This window comes from Nansenia antarctica, assembly GCF_963989245.1.
Source record: "Nansenia antarctica genome assembly, chromosome: 6".
NCBI lineage: Eukaryota > Metazoa > Chordata > Actinopteri > Argentiniformes > Microstomatidae > Nansenia > Nansenia antarctica.
Window position 1 is genome coordinate 18,165,104 of NC_137676.1, and position 20,291 is coordinate 18,185,394.

General features: G+C 46.7%; 1 protein-coding gene across 1 annotated transcript; it reads right to left on the minus strand.

The window, feature by feature from the left end:
* Window positions 1-179: 179 nt before the first annotated feature.
* Window positions 180-12,139, minus strand: prim1 (DNA primase subunit 1). Its single transcript, XM_080533138.1, has 13 exons — window positions 12,030-12,139; window positions 11,335-11,492; window positions 10,930-11,036; window positions 10,302-10,375; window positions 10,012-10,148; window positions 9,536-9,594; window positions 9,288-9,404; window positions 2,815-2,899; window positions 2,542-2,674; window positions 2,349-2,418; window positions 2,116-2,240; window positions 472-570; window positions 180-356 (listed from the first exon to the last, which is right to left on the minus strand). Exons 1-13 carry the CDS (start codon window positions 12,136-12,138, stop codon window positions 337-339), a joined length of 1,293 nt encoding a protein of 430 aa, XP_080389264.1. The 5' UTR covers window position 12,139; the 3' UTR covers window positions 180-336.
* Between the last annotated feature and the right edge of the window lie 8,152 nt (window positions 12,140-20,291).

A 20,291-nucleotide genomic window follows, 5' to 3' on the forward strand; every position in this document is an offset into this window, starting at 1 on the left:
GACATCGAGACACACGGTATTACAATATCATTTTAATGAAAAATAATAATAAAGAAGATACAATCTACAAACATTTTGCTTGACACTCACTTTCAATCATTGATATGTAATAACGTATTTGCATGGACATTCTTCGACTGAGACCCTTGTTCAGTGCATTTGACTGAAGTGTACTTTTTTGTCAGTGACAGTTTTGGGTGGGTTGCAAAATTAAGAATTGATTAGTATCCCAAGACATTGAACTGCAAAGGGGCTTGCATTGCTTACAAAATCAGTATGCTGTACAGTATGAGTTAAACCATGGTGTTTTTGCTTTCTGTTGGACACTGCGCAGGGTTAGAAGTCCTTTTGGAGATCTGAGAAAAGAAATGGGGAATCAATGATCAACACATTTTTATTAACCTGAATTTTTAATTCATGGTGAAGGTTATGGTGATCGTCTTTCACACAGAATTTTTTGATCAAACTCACCACTCTTTTTAAGAAGCTCCCCTTTCCGTAAGCGAGCCATCCCTTCCAGAAACTGATCAAAACGTTTCACATACTTGGCCAAGCTGGTTCGTTTGTAGTCTGTTGAAACAGACAAGTATTGGAAGTGTTGGTGTTCATAAAAGTCATGGTACAATGGTATAAAAGCACACATCCATGCCATTGTGTCTTCTTTGTAGCATTAGAATGGGGCTTGTATAACAGTGATAGACTAAAGCCCTGTCCGGACGGCATATAAATTACCTGAGGACCTCGGTAATATTTTTTTACCCTAGGACCCCAGTGATTTTAATGACCTATCCGGATGGAATAAAAAATCTCCATGCATGTTTGCGTTTCGCGTGCAAGCTGCCATTTAACATCACAGAAGAAGAAGCTGTTCCTGCCGGATATTTTGTCAGACCCACAACACAACGCACGTGTAGCAACAACAAGTCATTTGATTGGACAAGAGGCATTCCGTGACTGCTGATCAGATTTCCAGAGCGAATTTCCGAACGCAGCCGACACCACTCGCAGACTAGTTTTTTTCATAACACGAAACTTTACGTTTTAAAGTACCCACTCGATATAATAAACAGCAGTTTAACGATCACGAAATACTCATAATTTGTAAATACTTTCGTTTTGGGATGTGTTCGCGTTTGGGGCTGTGTTCGCATCTAATTATGTGTAGTTATGTGTTTCTAGCATGTCGATGTTCTATCAGAATGTTTTGATGTTATTAAAATTAAGAAGATGAATGGCTGAAATGGCGCAAAGCGGGGAAAAACAGATACGAGATCTAAAGTCTCGAACGATTATATTTCAAAACAAACTTTAACTCCCCGAGGGCTCATTCATTCATTCATTCATTCATTCAAGGACCTTCGCCTGTACAGGGGTGTGGAAAACGAAGGTTTCTGCCGAATGCTGCTAACACTGGAACCACGTTATGAAATATCAGTTAACAGATATTGGGATGTATCGTTGATGAATTTTCTCTTACAATGTATAGATTATCGGGGGGTAATATTGTACGGTTACCAATACGTCAGTTACCTTGCGATTCCCACCCCTAACTTCATCCCTGTGTGTTGTCAGACACCGTGATTTATAGAGTGCTAGATCCAGACCATACAAACTGCACAGTTTACAAGCTAATGTTAGGTAAATTCGCTAGAACTGGTTCAGAAGAAGAAATCAGTCCATCGTCACTTGTCGTCGTCGATTAACCTTTTAGGTGGTTTGGTTATCCGATAGTGGAGATTCAAGGGAGTTAATAATGTCATCCACATCCATTGTTTGCACAGAGCTACCCCGGTCAAAACGGTACATTCTAGTATTAATATCGCGCAAAATCATGCAATACTGACATGTCGATCCGGACGGTAATAAAATTACCTGAGGACCTCAGGGTTTGCTGAAACACAGTAGGTAATTCCAGCCGGAATAATTACTGGGGTCCCTGGAGTAAATCACTGACATGGTCGGTCCGGACGGGATAAAAATTACCGAATTACCCCAGAAAAAACATATATTACCGAGGTCCTCAGGTAATTTATATGCCGTCCGGACAGGGCTATAGACAGTAGCCTACAGGTATAGTAGTATAGTATCCAGATCTTTCTGGGTTTTTATGGGTACCTCGTATCTTCCGTCGCTCCCCTGCTTCTTTGTCATTCTCATTCTCATTCTCCTTCTCCTTCTCCTTGGTTTCCTCCTCTTCCTCTTCCTCTGTCCTAGGCCGATCCAGCTCCTCACAGATTTGACTGGACAGAGGCATAACAACAGAACAGTTGAGTATAACTCACATATCAATTAGTCCTCAACAGAGGCCCAGAGGAGCAGTCAGATACACAAACTGACCAATGGCTTACCTGATGGTGGGTACAACAAAGGGATCAAATTGATCCAGTTCTCTCAGGTCAATAGGAACAGAGATTCGCCCTGTGAGAAAGTGAGGAACACGGGGGGGGTCAGTGAGAGATGTGTTGTTAGTTTTTCTTCTCACAGGCAACATATCAGTTATGTCATTATCTTGCAATATGTTAGTCATCTTCCTCTTTTCACCTGTTTTGGGGTGGACGCTGAAAGGGCTCTTTAGCAAGTGGTTTACTCCTTTGCTGACGTTTACATCAAGCCGAGGGTAACAATACTGCAGCATGATCTCCTTCTCAAAGTGGTGGCCCTTCTTGACAGTAGCCTGGATGGGGAAAAAAAGTTTCAGAAATGCATGTTTGCCTGCCATTAATGGCTGTGTTATGTTGTAGTGATGTGTTCTGACAGTCAATCAATCTCCATTGCAGTATTCTGTATTTTATAAAGTAAAGATTGATCGTCTACCCGTTTCTTTTCGACCAGGGCCGTAAGCCTGTCCCAGCGCTTCTCAGGGTTCTTCTCATTCTGGAACTGCTGCAAACAATCCTTTCTGATATGTGAAGTTAGAGTTAAGGGCACTCAGCTTCAAGCATTTTCTCTCCCTCGTTCCCAGTATACAATTGATAGTGAGTGAGAAAAACAATGAAAGAGAGAGAGAATGTGTGAGTGTGTGTGTGATAATTAAAATCATATGTATGTGTATGTATATGTGTTGTGAAGGCCCACAGTTTTAGAGCCAGTTTTAGTTTCCCCGAAATCAGCCCTTCTGCCCCAGTTATTTACTTTGTTATTTTCTATACTATTCATATACGTTTCGTGAAGTGTATGTATTATTCTTGTAATGTTTATGCATATGTTTGATGACGTAGTATCCGGGGTGTGTCCGTGACCCGGATGCTACGTTCGGTGGTGTATATATAAGAAACGGAAGTAGTCCGCGAGTCAGTGTGGGATGAGCATCAGAACGAGAGAGACCAAATGAGAGAGAGAGTAACGCGAAGTCAATGTAAGATGGCGGATTCAGTACGACGCACACCGTGCAGAAGCTGAGGACGCCAGGAAAGCGATTATTGAGTGTACCACTGTAGCCCGTTTAGTTGTGTTCCCGTTGGACCGCCTTGCCAGCAGCCGGCTGTTCAACGTTGGACCAAGCGAGACGCCAGCTGGACATAATCGTCGCCTCCACGAGCGGACTGCGACCGAACACTGACTCCAGCGGAGCTTCGACGCGGACCACCGGACTTGGGCCCTTCACCTCGTTGTGGACCACGAAGACGGCCCTTTCCCTCCGCGTTGCTACGTCACCCCCCCCTTTCGTCGGCTAACTTCATCGACGCACATGCCATTCAACCAGGCCTCAACGCGCACCACAGCCCTGGACTAGAAGCCTGTTCAGGCCAGAGACTATCAGTGAGTGATTGAGTGTGTGTGTGGCCGGCCGGGAGGGAATGTATATATGGGGATGTATACAACCGTCATGTAAATAAATGTGTTGTTCATATGTGATACCGTTACCGTGTGTTAGTTGTTTGTATGCTAATGCTAAGTACAAAGCTAATGCTAATGCTAGTTCCAATGCTAAATGCTAATGCTAATTACAAGGCTAATGCTACTGCTAGTTCCCATGCTAATGCTAACGATAGTAACTGCTAGTCTAACGGTTTGCTGGCGCCCCCTGCCTGTATCCTCCTACACTGCCTATTTAGCTCCATTAGTTAGATAACCAGCCCCTTCCTAAATTATACAGTCCTTTTCAGCTACTCCCTGGTTACAATTGGTCCTTCGAGCCGGATCGGTAGTGTAGTGATAGCATGGCTGAGCGCAGCCAACCAGACCAGACAGTTACCCCCCCTTCTCCGCCCCCTGAGCCAGAGCCACGACCACAGAGAGTCCCGCGGTTGCCTCCGAGGTTACAGGAGTATGAGCTTGAGCTCGAAAGCTCACTGAGTGGTAGCGAGGAGCGCACTCCACGGGATACAGTGGTCGGAGAGGCCGAGGTGTCCGCCGGTGCGCGGGTGGCTAGCACTGAGACAGCCCTCGAAGAGCACCAGCCTGAGGATGAGATGGCAGAACCGCAGGGTTTTGCCGTGGAAACGGAAGAACAGGAAGGAGAGGCCCGGTCCGACAGCGCCTGCGGGCGGAAGAGGGAGGGCCTCAGCCTTAACGATCTGCCTCCCAGTACGGCGCGCTCGAGACCTAGCTCCTGCCGCTCAGTGGCTTCCTACCGGTCCAGGGCTTCCGTGGGCAGTTCTGCCTCTGGGGCGGATAGCCTGCACTCCAGAGGGAGTAGTGCCGCGCTGTCCGAATGTATGCGCCAACAGGCCGAGATGGCGTTAGAGCGGGAGCGCCAACAGGCCGAGGCGACGTTAGAGCGAGAACGCCTCCAGTTCGAGCGTGAACGAGAGAGGGAACGCATCCATTTCGAGCGCGAGCGCCTCCAGATGGGGGCGGCGGAGAGACAGCGCCAGGAGGCGCTCGAACGTGAACGCTTCCAGATGGAGCGCGACCGCCTCCAGATGGAGGGGGCGGAACGCGCGGCGGAGAGGCAGATGGCGAGAGAGCAACTGCACGCGGAGAAGATGGAGGAAGTGATGCAGACCATGCGCGACGTGTGCATCAGCAGACCTCCGTCGGCCCGTAGCTCCAGAGCATCATCCGCACGGCCCTCTCGAGTGCCATCTCCTGAACCCCCCGCCGATGGCTCCATGACCCCCGCCATGACTGTCCAACTACAGGCCCAGCTGACCACCTGGAAGGAAGAGGACCAGGGACCCGACCGCTACGCGGCCCAGAGGGAGCCAGCGTCGCTGCCCGGGAGGGGAGCCATCCCCCAAGAGCGTAGCACACCCCTAGGTCCTCCAGTGCACCAAAATGCATGCAGGCCGGACACCCAGACCGTCACTCCAGCCCCGATGATCCACTACAGGATGTTCCCCCAGGTGGAGGGACCCAAGTTCCCCTTCTTCAAGGACGAGGACAGGAGCCAGTATGTGGAGCTACGCATCTGCCTAGACACGCTCTTGGACAACTCCTGCTCAGAGTCCTACAAATATGCGATTCTCCTTCAGCATGTGAGGAACCCCAGAGCCCACAACATGGTACTGGCCCATGCCTCCGCACCGACACCTTACACCAGAGCGCTCGCTGACTTGGATGCCCGCTACGGTCGTCCCTGGAACCACGCCCTTGCTGAACTGCAAGCCCTCGAACAGCAGGCCCCCATCAAGGATGACCGGGCGCTGGATGACTTCGCGCTCCGCGTGCACACCTTGGTTGGGATGCTGAAGACGCAGGGCCCAGCTGGCGCCAGCGAGATCAACAGCACCTCCAACGTAGAGCGGCTGCTCCGCAAGATCCCACGCTTCCGGCAGGAGAGGTTCCGGCGACAGCAGCGCGTTCGTAACCCCGGGAAGTTGGGTCTGAGCATGGCTGCCTTCGCGGAGTTCCTACTGGAGGAAGTGCATGACACCAACGTAGACGCCATGGGTTACGCTGAGCCGAAGAAGGAGAGGGAGAAGGGAGACCGCTGGGACCGGCCGAGCTCGAACAGAGGACGCCCAGTAGGAGTGCTGCACACGGAGGAGGAGCCTCGGAGAGAGAGGAAAGCCCGACCTGAGGGAAAGGATTCCTCTCAACCCCCTCAAAAGGGACGGAGAGGTCCACCGCCATGTCCGTACTGCACCAGTGAGCACTGGTTCAATGAGTGCAGTGACTTCAACAACCTGAGTACCGAGGACAAGCAGAGGTGGCTCGAGGAGAACCAGAGGTGCTGGAACTGTGGGCGCGACCATCTGGCTAAGAACTGCACCTTGAGGAGAAAGTGCAATCGCTGTGAGGAGGTCCACCTCAACATTCTACACGAGGTCTCCCTCGCCAGGTCCACGGAGGGCACCAGAAGCCCTAGGTCCGGTCGCGCACCGGAAGAGGAAACCCCTGTCTACTACCTAGACCCAGCCCGGAGCAGCGGCTCCAAGGTCCTCCTGAAGGTGGTGAAGGTCCGACTGCACCACAACAACGCTGTGTACGACACGTACGCCGTTCTAGACGACGGGTCGGAACGGACCATCCTTCTCCAGGGGCCAGCGCGCCAGTTGGGGCTCCAAGGGACTGCGGAGAAGCTGACTCTGCGCACGATACGTCGCGACCTTAAAGAGGTCACCGGGGCGAGAATCAACTTCTCTATCTCCCCGGCGGGGCGGCCGTCGGATAGACATCGGCTTCAGAATGTCTTCACCGCCGACCAGCTAGCGCTCTCCCGCTACGACTACCCCCTGGAGAGGTTACGCGCAAGATATCCCCACCTACGGCGAGTAGACCTACACCCGATAGAAGGAGCGGAGCCAACCCTTCTCATCGGCTCGGACAACGCTGACCTGATCGTGTCGCTCCGTCCTCCGCTGAGAGGACCACGAGGCTGCCCGATGGCTGTTAAGACTGCGCTTGGGTGGGCCCTCCAAGGCGCTACCGAGGGGAGAGATAGAGACGGGAGAGCTACGTCATCCCTCCATGTCCGAACCGAAGAAGCAAACCAACCAACCGGACCGCCTGGAGTGGAATCTATTGCTGCCAGTGCACCTGGAACAGTTAGTACCACAAATGGTTCACCACAGGATGACCAACCAAAGAAGAAGTCTCTGTGGACAGAGCATAAGTCTCTGGATGGGAAGACCTACTTCTACAACACAGAGACTAAACAGTCCTCAGGGGAGAAACCAGACGACCTGAAATCTCCTGCTGAGCAAATGTTGTCTAAATGCCCGTGGAAGGAGTACAAGCCTGACACGGGAAAGCCTTACTACTACAACTCCCAGACTAAGGAGTCCCGGTGGTGGCGCTACCGTGCCATGGCGGCAACAGCTGTTGCCGAGGAACACCTGCAGGTGGCCATGCACCCTCACGTGGCCGAGGTCAGCATTGACGCACCCGTCAACTCCGTCGAGTACACGTCAGCCATGAAAGTCTCAGCCAGTATTGTAGACGCCTCCAAGGAGGAAAGGCCGGAGTTGGCGAAGAAAACGTACAAGTGGAACCCAAGAGAGGAGGCCAAGCAGGCCTTCAAGGAGCTTCTGAAGGAGAAGGGTGTTTCATCCAACGAGTCATGGGAGCAAGCCATGAGAATGATCATCAACGACCCACTCTACAGCGCCCTGCCCAAGCTGAGTGAGAAGAAGCAAGCGTTTAAGGCCTACCAGGCTAAGAAGGAGAAGGAACAAGCCAAGCAGCTCAGGAAGAGGAACTGGGAGGCGCTGAAGAGCATTCTGGACAACATGGCCAACGTCACCTACCGCACCACCTGGTCCGAGGCCCAGCAGTACCTGCTGGACGACCCCACCTTCGATGAGTACGAGGAGCTGCAGAACATGGACCAGGAAGACGCTCTGATCTGCTTCGAGGAGCACATCCGCGCCCTGGAGAAGGAGGAGAAGCAGAAGACTCTGCTGAGGGAGAGAGACCACTTGTCCGAAGGTGCCGTGGTACTGGTGATCGACCAGTCCCTTCCACGCGCCGCCTGGCAGACAGGCAGAGTGACCAAGGTCCTATCACCTCATACCTCACGCTGCTAGAGCAGCCTAGCCAGTGTGCCTTCTTAGTTAACTGAAACCGAGGGTTTCATGGGGCGGCTGTTGTGAAGGCCCACAGTTTTAGAGCCAGTTTTAGTTTCCCCGAAATCAGCCCTTCTGCCCCAGTTATTTACTTTGTTATTTTCTATACTATTCATATACGTTTCGTGAAGTGTATGTATTATTCTTGTAATGTTTATGCATATGTTTGATGACGTAGTATCCGGGGTGTGTCCGTGACCCGGATGCTACGTTCGGTGGTGTATATATAAGAAACGGAAGTAGTCCGCGAGTCAGTGTGGGATGAGCATCAGAACGAGAGAGACCAAATGAGAGAGAGAGTAACGCGAAGTCAATGTAAGATGGCGGATTCAGTACGACGCACACCGTGCAGAAGCTGAGGACGCCAGGAAAGCGATTATTGAGTGTACCACTGTAGCCCGTTTAGTTGTGTTCCCGTTGGACCGCCTTGCCAGCAGCCGGCTGTTCAACGTTGGACCAAGCGAGACGCCAGCTGGACATAATCGTCGCCTCCACGAGCGGACTGCGACCGAACACTGACTCCAGCGGAGCTTCGACGCGGACCACCGGACTTGGGCCCTTCACCTCGTTGTGGACCACGAAGACGGCCCTTTCCCTCCGCGTTGCTACGTCACCCCCCCCTTTCGTCGGCTAACTTCATCGACGCACATGCCATTCAACCAGGCCTCAACGCGCACCACAGCCCTGGACTAGAAGCCTGTTCAGGCCAGAGACTATCAGTGAGTGATTGAGTGTGTGTGTGGCCGGCCGGGAGGGAATGTATATATGGGGATGTATACAACCGTCATGTAAATAAATGTGTTGTTCATATGTGATACCGTTACCGTGTGTTAGTTGTTTGTATGCTAATGCTAAGTACAAAGCTAATGCTAATGCTAGTTCCAATGCTAAATGCTAATGCTAATTACAAGGCTAATGCTACTGCTAGTTCCCATGCTAATGCTAACGATAGTAACTGCTAGTCTAACGGTTTGCTGGCGCCCCCTGCCTGTATCCTCCTACACTGCCTATTTAGCTCCATTAGTTAGATAACCAGCCCCTTCCTAAATTATACAGTCCTTTTCAGCTACTCCCTGGTTACAATATGTACTGTATATGGAATATCATAAAAAGTGACTGAGGGTGGCACAGAAGTGGCGTAGCACACTAAGGAGTATGCCATATCATCGCGTTGCTCCCTGGTTTGATTCGGGCCATGGTCACATCCTGCATGTCATCCTCCCCTCTCTCTCACCCATCCTTCCTGTCAATCTACGGTCTCTATCCCAATAAAAGCACAAATGCCCTAAAAACATTTTTTTAAATCATAATAATAAAAAAGAGTTACAGAGAAAAAGGATATCTTCTGGGAGAATGGCCAACACTTTGTCTACAGCTTCCTTGCTGCTCAGTATCTCCTGTCCCAGCAGTGCATACTTGGTGAAATAGTGCTCCACCACCGTCAGGGACTCTCTAGAGGGGTTAAAGCTCAATTTGAAGTAGTACCGTAGTAGTTTCTTTCGGTGCTTTTTTTATGTATGAACATAGAAAATACATATCAATAGGGCATTAAATGAAATGTAAACCCAGTGGATTGGTCTTACCTGATGAATGGATGAATTGGGTCATTCAGCACGACTTTCCTCACTGTTTCATCCCCGCCCTAAAGAACAGCAAGAGTTTTACTATACTAAGAATTCACAGCATTTATAAGCTCTCAGAGATTTTAATAAACAAAGTGTGAGTTCAGCACAATATGGCTGGGCGCAGTTCAGTCATTTTCCGAAGGCTCAGTTAGTCCCTGAGGTATTTCTTTATCCGCAGGTGAGGCCACCAAATCTGTCCATAATCTATATAGAATGTGACCTCTTGCTTTTCAACCACCCTGTTTTGCATCGGTTATGTTGTAAAAGTAAACATTAACATTACATTACATCTTTGGCATTTAGCAGACGCCTTTATCCAAGGCGACTTATAACAAATACATTTGTCTAAGTAAGTGAATCGTCTATCCATCAGTCATCATAAAAATTGTTTAATCTATGCCAAAACCAGGGGCCATTGGTAGTTACAAACCTACCTTCACCAGGCTGAGGTACTCTGCCACAGCGGAGCGCCCCGCCACAGACAGCTTCCTGGCAGCCTCATCACACACCCAGCAATGCACCCCTCTCCTTCCTGAATACACCCATAGGCAGTGCCGGAAACCAAAGTCCTCTGCAGCCCAAGTCAAAAGAAAATCACTATGAAATTACATTACAGAATCACACCCAAAAAACCCTTGAATGAGTGGGAGGAATACAACAATAATTGGATACAGATGGTCTTTTTGGTGGCGTCTGACATCATGACCAGCTTTCCCGAACTCACCTCGAAGGGCCCTGTCCAGGATACGGATGGCAATGGTCATCAGGGTCCAGCACTTAGGACAGATATCTGCAGCACTGGAAAACAAATAGGACAACACAGAGGATGAACAGTCCACATCCCCAGCATAATAACATCAAAGGTACCAGCTGACTATGACTGTGGTAGTCGACAACTGTGGTAGTATTTTCTGGCTGACGTGCTCCAAATACATTTACATTTTTGGCATTTAGCACTCAGACACATTTATCCCAAGCAACTTACAACAAACACATTTGTCTAAGTAAGTGAATCATCCATCATCAGTCATAGCAAGAAAAAGTAATCAATCATGCTATGACCAGGGGCCATTGGCAGTTACAATGCTAGGAGAACAAATAATTCCTGTTTTTTCTTTATAGTAGAGAAACTGTGGGAAGTGGGGATGAGGGGGTCTTTAGGAGGGACAATTAAGATTTAATGACATTGATGGTCTGTGAGATCTTACATGACATATGGAGTGAAGTGTGTTATGGTGAGTGACGATGTGTTTATGAACATAATAAAATGTTACTTGTCTTCGAAAGCCTTTTTGTCTGATGGTAAAAATTGGAGCAATGTGAAAAAACATTGTGCAGCGATTGTCAAATACCTGCAACAGCTTCTAACGTCATCATAGTCTGTCATGTCAATATCAAACACCAGCTCCTTCTCCAGAGCTTGGAAGGTTCCAGACTTCACTGTGTTGTGCTGATTGGGCTGTGGGTGGCAGACAATAAGCACATTAGGAATGTAGACAGAGAGACAAATCAGTCATGTAGGAATGAGTGGAGAGACACAAAGATAGAGAGATAGAGAGAGATCTAGATGAGGGAGGAGAGAGAGCAAAAGCGAGAGAGAGGTCTGGGTGAGGGAGGGAGAGAAAGACAGGGGGGGGGGGTCTGGGTGAGGGAGGGAGAGAGAGAGGGGGGGGGGGCTGGGTGAGAGAGAGAGAGAGAGAGAGCGAAGGCCTGATGATTAAGAATAGCAGGTGACCAGATCAGAACTCCAGCCCCACCCTGTGACTGTAGACAGCCCCGATGTCAATCTTGTAGGGGTTTATCCTCTGCATCTCTTTCTCCAGCTCATTCTGTGTGGTGAACGACTGGTACCGAATGTAGATGTCGTCCTTCAATGTGAAGCTGAACTCTCGATTCTGGAAGTAGTTCTTGGTCACTATTGAGGGTTGCAAAACAAAGAATTTGCCTTAATTTCTTGACTTGACCTGGTGGTGGATTCATTGAGACAGACAACTAGGCCTAAGCTGTGTGTGATGGTGTGGAGGAAGTAGTTACATACACCATACATTAGAGCCAACCATTAGGCAAAGGTATCTAATGTGTAATGACCAGGGTCACGAACAAGGGACATACACACTCTGGCTGACAACTTTTCTGCTTGCTAGCTTGATAGTGGGCTTACAACAGTAGGGACTTGAGTACAACAGTGAAATCAGCTTGATTGTGCACAAGGCTTAGGTGTCTGTCAACACATGCATTCATTCATTATGTCATGAAGATGAACAGGCTAGTTAGGTTAACGATGAACGATGAATTGAGAATCAAGGACCCCAATTGAAATAAGCCAGTGGCTTTCTTGGGTTTTTATCCTGTTAGTTGACCTTGTATGTAATATGTACTTTCATGTACCTACTCCTGCAAATCTTCTAATAAAGTTTTCAATCAATCAATCAAAAGGTCCTACTCTACTCACCTCCTCCATAGTTCAGCCATCGGTAGTATTGAGAGAAAGGAAACAGTCTGCGGTAGTACAGGGGTAAAAGGTCCGGCAGAGAAGATGGGTCGTAATCTGATGTTGCCATTTCTTAAGTATTTCTGCAAACGATGAGGTTTGTTTACTAAAACCGTATCTCCACGACAAGAAGCAGCAGTTCTAATGACACTTCGAGCGCGCGCGAAAAAAAATCATAAACCGGAAAGAGAGAACTTCCATGGGATATGTAGTCATTTGTAGTTAAACGGTTCATTCCTCAATGTCGCCTAAGTGAACACTCTGTAAATGCAAAAACACATATTTGTAATCAGGCTGTTTGGTAATCCGCATTAAATAGCAATATTTACATGAAATGTTAAATAAATAAAATAAATAATAAATAATTTATACTGGGATTCGCTGCTTGTGTTTACACTGCACTTTTCCTCTGTGACCACTAGAGGGCAATACAACTTCACCTTCTCGGGGTTCATCTTCTCAGGCTGCCCTTTTATTGAGAAGCCTCTTCGAACGTACAACCCCACCCGCCTCCTCCACGTCGCCGCACTGCAGTTTCTTTAGGAGGAGATAGATTGGGCAGATATGCCCCCGATATTGGAATGAGTCATGTGTTTCTCAGGGATGTTTCCCCCCGAATGCATTGTGTGTGTGTGTGTGTGTGTGTGTGTGTGTGTGTGTCTGCATGTGCATGTGCCTGACTGTGTGTGTGTGTGTGTGTGTGTGTGTGTGTGTGTGTGTGTGTGTGTGTGTGTGTGTGTGTGTGTCAGTGGCGTGTCCAGACCTTTTTCACTGGGGTGGCCCAGGTGGGCACCTTGTTATGCATGGGTGGCACCATTTTGAGAATTTAACACTTAATTCCCTGCATTCTGGTGAATTTGTACACACCATTTTGTGCTTTTTATTACCATTTCTGTCTCCACTCCCCATTGTTTACTTTAATTGGGCTACTAAGGTCATGTTCTTACATGAACATCTGAATCATGACCCAGAGCAAGCGGATGAGTTTGCAACATTGTTGCATAAATTATTTCTGATTTGCGTTCTCACAGCCCTTTATGTAAACAAAGTAACATAGGCAATTGAAGCAACAGACGTGGTAGTTGATTGGTCAGGAAAATAGAAAACTGCCCGTTCGTCCCCCTCTTATCCAGATCAACACGCATGCGCTGTTGTTTTCCTATGGACAGCCTCGATGCGTCGTTTCTAACCGGAGCGAAACCACCCTTTTTAAGCGGAGCATGTGTTGGTTGTTTGCTAATAATAATTAATAATAATAATTCTTAAAGGAGTGCAAAACACTGCCCACCGTCAAAACCACTCTCAAAAAACATTTACAGGAGACTGCAATCCGTAACTGGACCCTCTAAATCAAAAATCAGATTAAAAGACCCGAACTACCCACTGTACATACTTTGTGTTTTGTCCCCCGCCCCCACCTGTGGTGTATGTCCCCACCTGTCCTACCCGCTGTACATACCTTATGTTTTGTTGTATTGTCCTTCCCATGATGGATGTATGTTTATCTTGTAGATAGTCATAGTTATTTGTCTGTATTATCTTGTAGATAGTACTAGTTTTTTTGTCTGTCTTACATGTAACGATGAATTGAGAATCAAGGACCCCAATTGAAATAAGCCAGTGGCTTTCATGGGTTTTTATCCTGTTAGTTGACCTTGTATGTAATATGTACTTTCATGTACCTACTTCTGCAAATCTTCTAATAAAGTTTTCAATCAATCAATCAATGCTCCGGGAGTGACTTCGAATGTGCGTTCTCACAGCTCCAAACAACGCAGAGCAAAGCGAATGTTATCCTAAACTCTGATTCCAAGTTAAGCAAAACGTTTTAACCACTAGCACAACACCGTAGCCTATATGTAGCTATGCAAAAGTCTAACGTTATTAATGGTACTCACATTTCTTCAGGAGCGCCAAGACCACACCTCACCACTGATCAAAAATGTGTTCTGTTCGAAAAGTTCGTCTCGTGGCGCGAAGTGGCCTCTGCTCTGAGTGACTAGGCAGATAGCCAATCAATCAGGGTGGCACCTAGGGTGGCCAATCAGATTTCAGGGGTGGCACGAGCCACCCCTGCCCCCCCCCTGGACACGCCCCTGGTGTGTGTGTGTGTGTGTGTGTGTGTGTGTGTGTATGACACCCTCTCCATCTCTGTATATGAGGACTAAGGGGGTCACTAAATGTCATAGGGGTGTGTGTGTGTGTGTATGTGTGTGTCAGTGTGTGTCTGTGTGTGTCTGTGTGTGTCTATGTCTGTGCGTGTCTATGTCTGTGCTTGCGTGCGTAAACATGTACGACACATGTGGAGCATGCTAGGCCGACTGGAAAAATCATGTATGTTTGGATTCTATCTGGAACGTGGTGCGTGCATGGTGTGTCATCACCTGGCTGGAGGAGGTGTAAGTGCAGATGAGTGAGAGTTCAGTAGATGTCCAAAACACAGACTTGTTTCACACCCCAATCCTCCCTGCGGTAAGAGCTCTCCTCTATCGTGAGGATGCATCTATTAGAGCACAATGTGTTCCATGACATTACCTTTCCCCCTACTTCGATACATCAAAGATGGGCTTCTATTTGGAATCCATTTTACAACAAAGTAAAATCTCATAATGATGCACATAAGAGGACCATCTTTGGGGAAAGTGAGAGAGAGAGAGAGAGAGAGAGAGAATCTTTAAAGGCTAACCAGTTTTAGGGCTTCCATGTAACCTGAAGGGACTAAATATGTAATAACCAATAATAATTCCATGTAACTTCAATAGCGACTCTATGTAACATGGGGCCTCTATGTAATCTCATAATAAGATTATTTTAACATTTACTTTCTGTATTTTCAGATTTAGAGTAGATTAGATTAGATTGAGATTAGATAGAGTACAAGTACCAGACAACAAAATGCAGTTTAGCATCTAACCAGAAGTGCAAATAGTGATATAATGCAAATACATGATAGTGTAGACATATAGTGCAAGGACATTATAGTGTAGACAAAATTGGATATGTAGGCCTACAGTTATGAAATGATAAGTACAATATTAGTAGTTCTTTAGCAATTCCGATATTTGTCTTTACACATCAATCTACATCAGAGAATATATTCGCAATTGGTAAACAATTCTATCAATACATTGTAACAAACACACAGGTGAATGATTGGGGACAATGCATAATAGATGTCTGGCTAGATTGGGAGTTTGGATAGAGCTAGAGGTCTGTCTTTTATTTACAGACTTGAATGAACAGGCAGGTATAGTATGCTACGTTATACTGTAATACCATGCACTGTCTATATTATCATGTCTTTACCACCATACCACTATTTGCTATCTGGTACTATCTGGTTGCTATCACTATCTGGTTAGATGCCAAACTACATTTCGTAGTCTCAGTACTTGTACTTTGTGCAATGACAATAAAGTTGAATCTAACCTAATCTAATCTAATCTTCAATTCATGCCTTTAAGGATTACCAGTTCTACATATACAAGTTTTTAAAATATTCATCCGGAGAAGTTTGCTTATTCTTCCATTCAAAGTAAGTGGAGGGAAAAGGAGAACAATTGCATTTACATTAACATTTTTGGCATTTAGCAGACGCCTTATTCCAAAGCGACTTACAATCAATACATTTGAATACTAAGCATGTGAATCATCAGTCCACCATTCCTAGCAGGAAGAGTAATCCAGCTCAGGCCCGGGGCCATTGATAGAAGGAAAAACCTTCTCCTAACACCTTCTTCTAAAACCTAGTTGTTTTTTTTTTTTTTTTTTTTACACTGGAGAAACAGAGAAACAGTACAAGGGGGGCAATAGAAGTATTTAGGGTTGAGAATGTACAGATAGGTCTAGTATGCTTCCATTCAAAGACAGTGGGGGAAAAAAGAGAACAAGTGGGCATGTCTATCATAATAAGCAACAACCATGCCTTTACACTCAAACGGTCTCCTCATAAGGCTGATTATGCGTCTGTGACGGTCAATCATGCAACCCCCTGGGGAGGAGGCATAATGTGAGAGCTAAAATATCTGTGGTTCTTCTAACAATGGAAAAACATGATCATTCTCCCATATTTTCATTGTGATGTCATAGGGCTTCTGTATAACTTTAGCTCAATATAAAAGTCCCTTGCTAGCTTTGCGAACAAAGACGTAGAGTACTAATCTCATGTCACATCGTCTACAACTATACAATTGAGAAATTCTTACATGAGCACAAAGCTGGTGACATAATGCAGCCCTGAAAGACATGTACATACATGTAAGCACTTTACATCTAGAGAGAGACAGAATGGGAGAGAGGGAGAGAGAGAGAGAATGGGAGAGAGAGAGTGGGAGAGAAGGAGAAAGAGAGCGAAAAAAAAATGGGAGAGAGATGTCAGAGCGATGTCACATCATGTACTAATAGAGTACATAATGTGCCTGATCTAGCGTCATAGCAACCTATTTTATGTCTCCAGGCACTCACAGAGCTGTTCTCTGCCAGGATACAGAGAGTCTATGGATACGCAACAGCCTATGCAACTCTGTCCCACTTTTCTATGCACATACTTATATCTATTGATATTGATATAAATATATCTATTTATAATTGCAAGGCTTTATGTTTTGTACACTTGTTTTGGAGACAGACAGACAGCCAACATATGAGAGGTCCATTGTGAGTATTTCTCTATCAGTCTGATAGTAGGGGAAATGGAGAACGGTTGGCTGTAATGGGTCAAGTGTAGGTTTATATTGGTGAAGGATCTCCAGACATCTGTTACATCCTTAGGGGTTGCCGTCTGCCTGCTCAATTGTAATCTCACAGCCACTCATCCCCCCATTTCTCTCTCTCTCTCTCTCTCTCTCTCTCTCTCTCTCTCTCTCTCTCTCTCTCTCTCTCTCTCTCTCTCTCTCTCTCTCTCTCTCTCTCTCTCTCTCTCTTCTCTTTCTCTTTTTTTCTCACCTTGTTCCTTCTACCATCCCTCTCCCTGCCCTCCCCAGGTCGTTAGAGACATAGATACCTTGGGAAAACCGAATCTAAAACCACCCAGAGGACTTTTGAATGTTGTGGTATGATGTGCTCCATCTGCTTAGAACAGTCAGCAAAGGTATGTTGAAGATCTTGTCAGGGATGGAAGAAAACCTGATGGCCACGAGGAACAGACATGACTTCACATGCTGTTCCCCTTGCTCCTGGATCTATGGTGAACTTGTTCAATTCCGCATTACCCCATTCACTTCCAGCTAATGCTAAGAAGTCTCCATAAAGATGGACATTTAGGGAGATAAGTTCCTCACAGAAGGTAAACTGAGAAAACGTTGTCCTCTCCTACCACTCCTACACTCTGTTTACTGTTAGCCAAAAGCACAGGGCTGGATGCAAATGCAATGCGCTGAGCGATGAAATCCAATACAACCTTTATGTAATAACACTGTCATCCCTCTGCTCTTACCTGCAATTATTTTTTAACCTCTTCTTATCCACGGACCCAGATGGGCATCCGAAGTGATATAAAGAGTTTACCTTGATCAATTCTCTTCATCGATATCACATTTTTTTCACAATTTTGCATGCTATACGATGCCACATTTTTTTTCCCGAGACGGTAAACACGGCCTAAGTCACATCCAGTTTTCTCCAACTGGAGAATGTGTCATGTCCGGTTTCAACGCCAAATTTCCATACCATTGGTCGGCCAACCCAAAAAATAAAAAATAATAAAAAATAATCTGATACATGAGAAAGGTCAAAGGTCAAAGATGGTGCCAAAATATCTCCAAATGGCCTAAACATATAGGTGTCCGCCTAAACATACCTGTACTAAAACAGGTACAAAGTTGCATTTGCTCACATTACTAGCATCAACTTTGGCACAAGTACTAATAAGACCCTGGAGTACTGATTCCTAGATGATTTGGGCTTGGTTATCAGGTTTCCAAGGTGATATTCACTGTAAAAGCTGTTGTTTTTTTAGGCGGAGACTGAATTTGAGATGTTTTATAATGTTCTAGCTCTATTTGCTCTGACACAGTAACATAGATTTTGATTCTGACACTTCTACAGCCACCCCACAGGTGTTAGCTTTCATTTGATAACAAGATCATTATGAAGGCCCTTGTGATTGTGGAGATATTCTATATTCACTGTGGGCATGTCATTTCGAGCAGAAAACCAGAAAAATTAGGTGGATAAGAATAAATTGTCTCTGACTTTTGTTTTTAAGATATGGTCTACATGGTCATAACTATATGGAATGACTGGTCCTTTGTGGTTAGGTGGGGTTTTGTTTTTCATAGTCAATGGAATACATAAACACATTGTTCTGCTGGCTATGATGTTTTTCTTTTAAAGGGTGAAAGATTTTGAAGTCTGTACGGTGGATTTGGAGGTATGAGGGGTGGGGGTTCAGAGGATGTAAGAATTGCACCAGCCTATTTACTTGTCAGTACTCCCCCGAAATAGCCATGATCTGTTTTGCCAATAACAATGGTGTTGCAGTTTCTGAGAGGAGGATGGAGGGGGTGAAAAGGGGAGTGGTGTTTTGTAAAAGGAGACAGATTATAGGGGGAATGTTCCTCCTGTCAGACAGCAAGACAGTCAGAATAGTTCTGAGCTACAGAGACATTGGGCTATAGAGCATAGCACTGGGCTACAGAGCATAGCACTGGGCTACACAGCATAGCACTGGGCTACAGAGCGTAGCACTGGGCTACAGAGCATAGCACTGGGCTACAGAGCGTAGCACTGGGCTATAGAGCCTAACACTGGGCTACAGAGACACCGAGCTATAGAGCCTAACTCTGGGCTATAGAGCCTAACTCTGGGCTATAGAGCCTAACACTGGGCTACAGAGCATAGCACTGGGCTATAGAGCATAGCACTGGGCTACAGAGCATAGCACTGGGCTATAGAGCCTAGCACCGGGCTACAGAGCATAGCATTGGGCTATAGAGCATAGCATTGGGCTATAGAGCATAGCATTGGGCTATAGAGCATAGCACTGGGCTATAGAGCATAGCACTGGGCTACAGAGCATAGCACTGGGCTATAGAGCCTAACACTGGGCTATAGAGCCTAACACTGGGCTATAGAGCATAGCACTGGGCTACAGAGCATAGCATTGGGCTATAGAGCCTAACACTGGGCTACAGAGCATAGCATTGGGCTATATAGCATAGCATTGGGCTATAGAGCATAGCACTGGGCTATAGAGCATAGCACTGGGCTTCAGAGCATAGCATTGGGCTATAGAGCATAGCATTGGGCTACAGAGCATAGCACTGGGCTTCAGAGCATAGCACTGGGCTATAGAGCCTAACACTGGGCTACAGAGCATAGCACTGGGCTATAGAGCATAGCACTGGGCTACAGAGCATAGCACTGGGCTATAGAGCCTAACACTGGGCTACAGAGCATAGCACTGGGCTACAGAGCATAGCACTGGGCTATAGAGCATAGCACTGGGCTACAGAGCATAGCATTGGGCTATAGAGCATAGCACTGGGCTACAGAGCATAGCACTGGGCTACAGAGCATAGCATTGGGCTATAGAGCATAGCATTGGGCTATAGAGCATAGCACTGGGCTATAGAGCCTAACACTGGGCTACAGAGCATAGCACTGGGCTACAGAGCATAGCACTTGGCTATAGAGCCTAACACTGGGCTACAGAGCATAGCACTGGGCTACAGAGCATAGCACTGGGCTATAGAGCCTAGCACCGGGCTACAGAGCATAGCACTGGGCTACACTAGCGAGTGTGACTCCATTGTTTGGACAGTTTCCTGGCCCTGCCTTGGCACCAGTGGGGGCGGAGAGCTTCCCCTTCCTCCCTTGAACTCCCTTGAAGTTTATCCTTTATGACCACTTCTGCATGGGTCACCCATTGACGTCCAACAACAACCCAGACCCCTCTAACCCTAACCCTAACCCTAATCCTAACCCTAACCCTAACCCTCACCCTCACCCTAACCCTAACCCCCCTACTCCAACAACCCCAACACCCCTCAAAAGCTGATGCTGGAGCACACACTGTGTTTTTTCTTGTAGCTATGATGTTTTTGCCCCAAATCTGTGGTGTCCAGTCATGGCCATTGAAAGCAATTTGTTTATCTAGAGAGAATGCCCACATACTGTATATAGGTTGATTATGTATTCAATTGATTCATCAAGCACTGAGCTAAAGCAATTAACTTGCAGGTTCAGTGGCTGTGCATGACCTGGATTTGAGACCTCTGATCC

What these genes read in the sequence shown, in the direction of transcription:
- prim1 (XM_080533138.1), bottom strand. Translation starts at nt 12,138, where the DNA reads ATGGCAACATCAGATTACGACCCATCTTCTCTGCCGGACCTTTTACCC. An exon ending in CCTGGACAGGGCCCTTCGAG is followed by an intron (nt 10,149 to 10,301) that starts GTGAGTTCGGGA and finishes CTTGGGCTGCAG; the next exon opens with AGGACTTTGGTTTCCGGCAC. An exon ending in ATTCTCCCAGAAGATATCCT is followed by an intron (nt 2,900 to 9,287) that starts TTTTCTCTGTAA and finishes TTCACATATCAG; the next exon opens with AAAGGATTGTTTGCAGCAGT.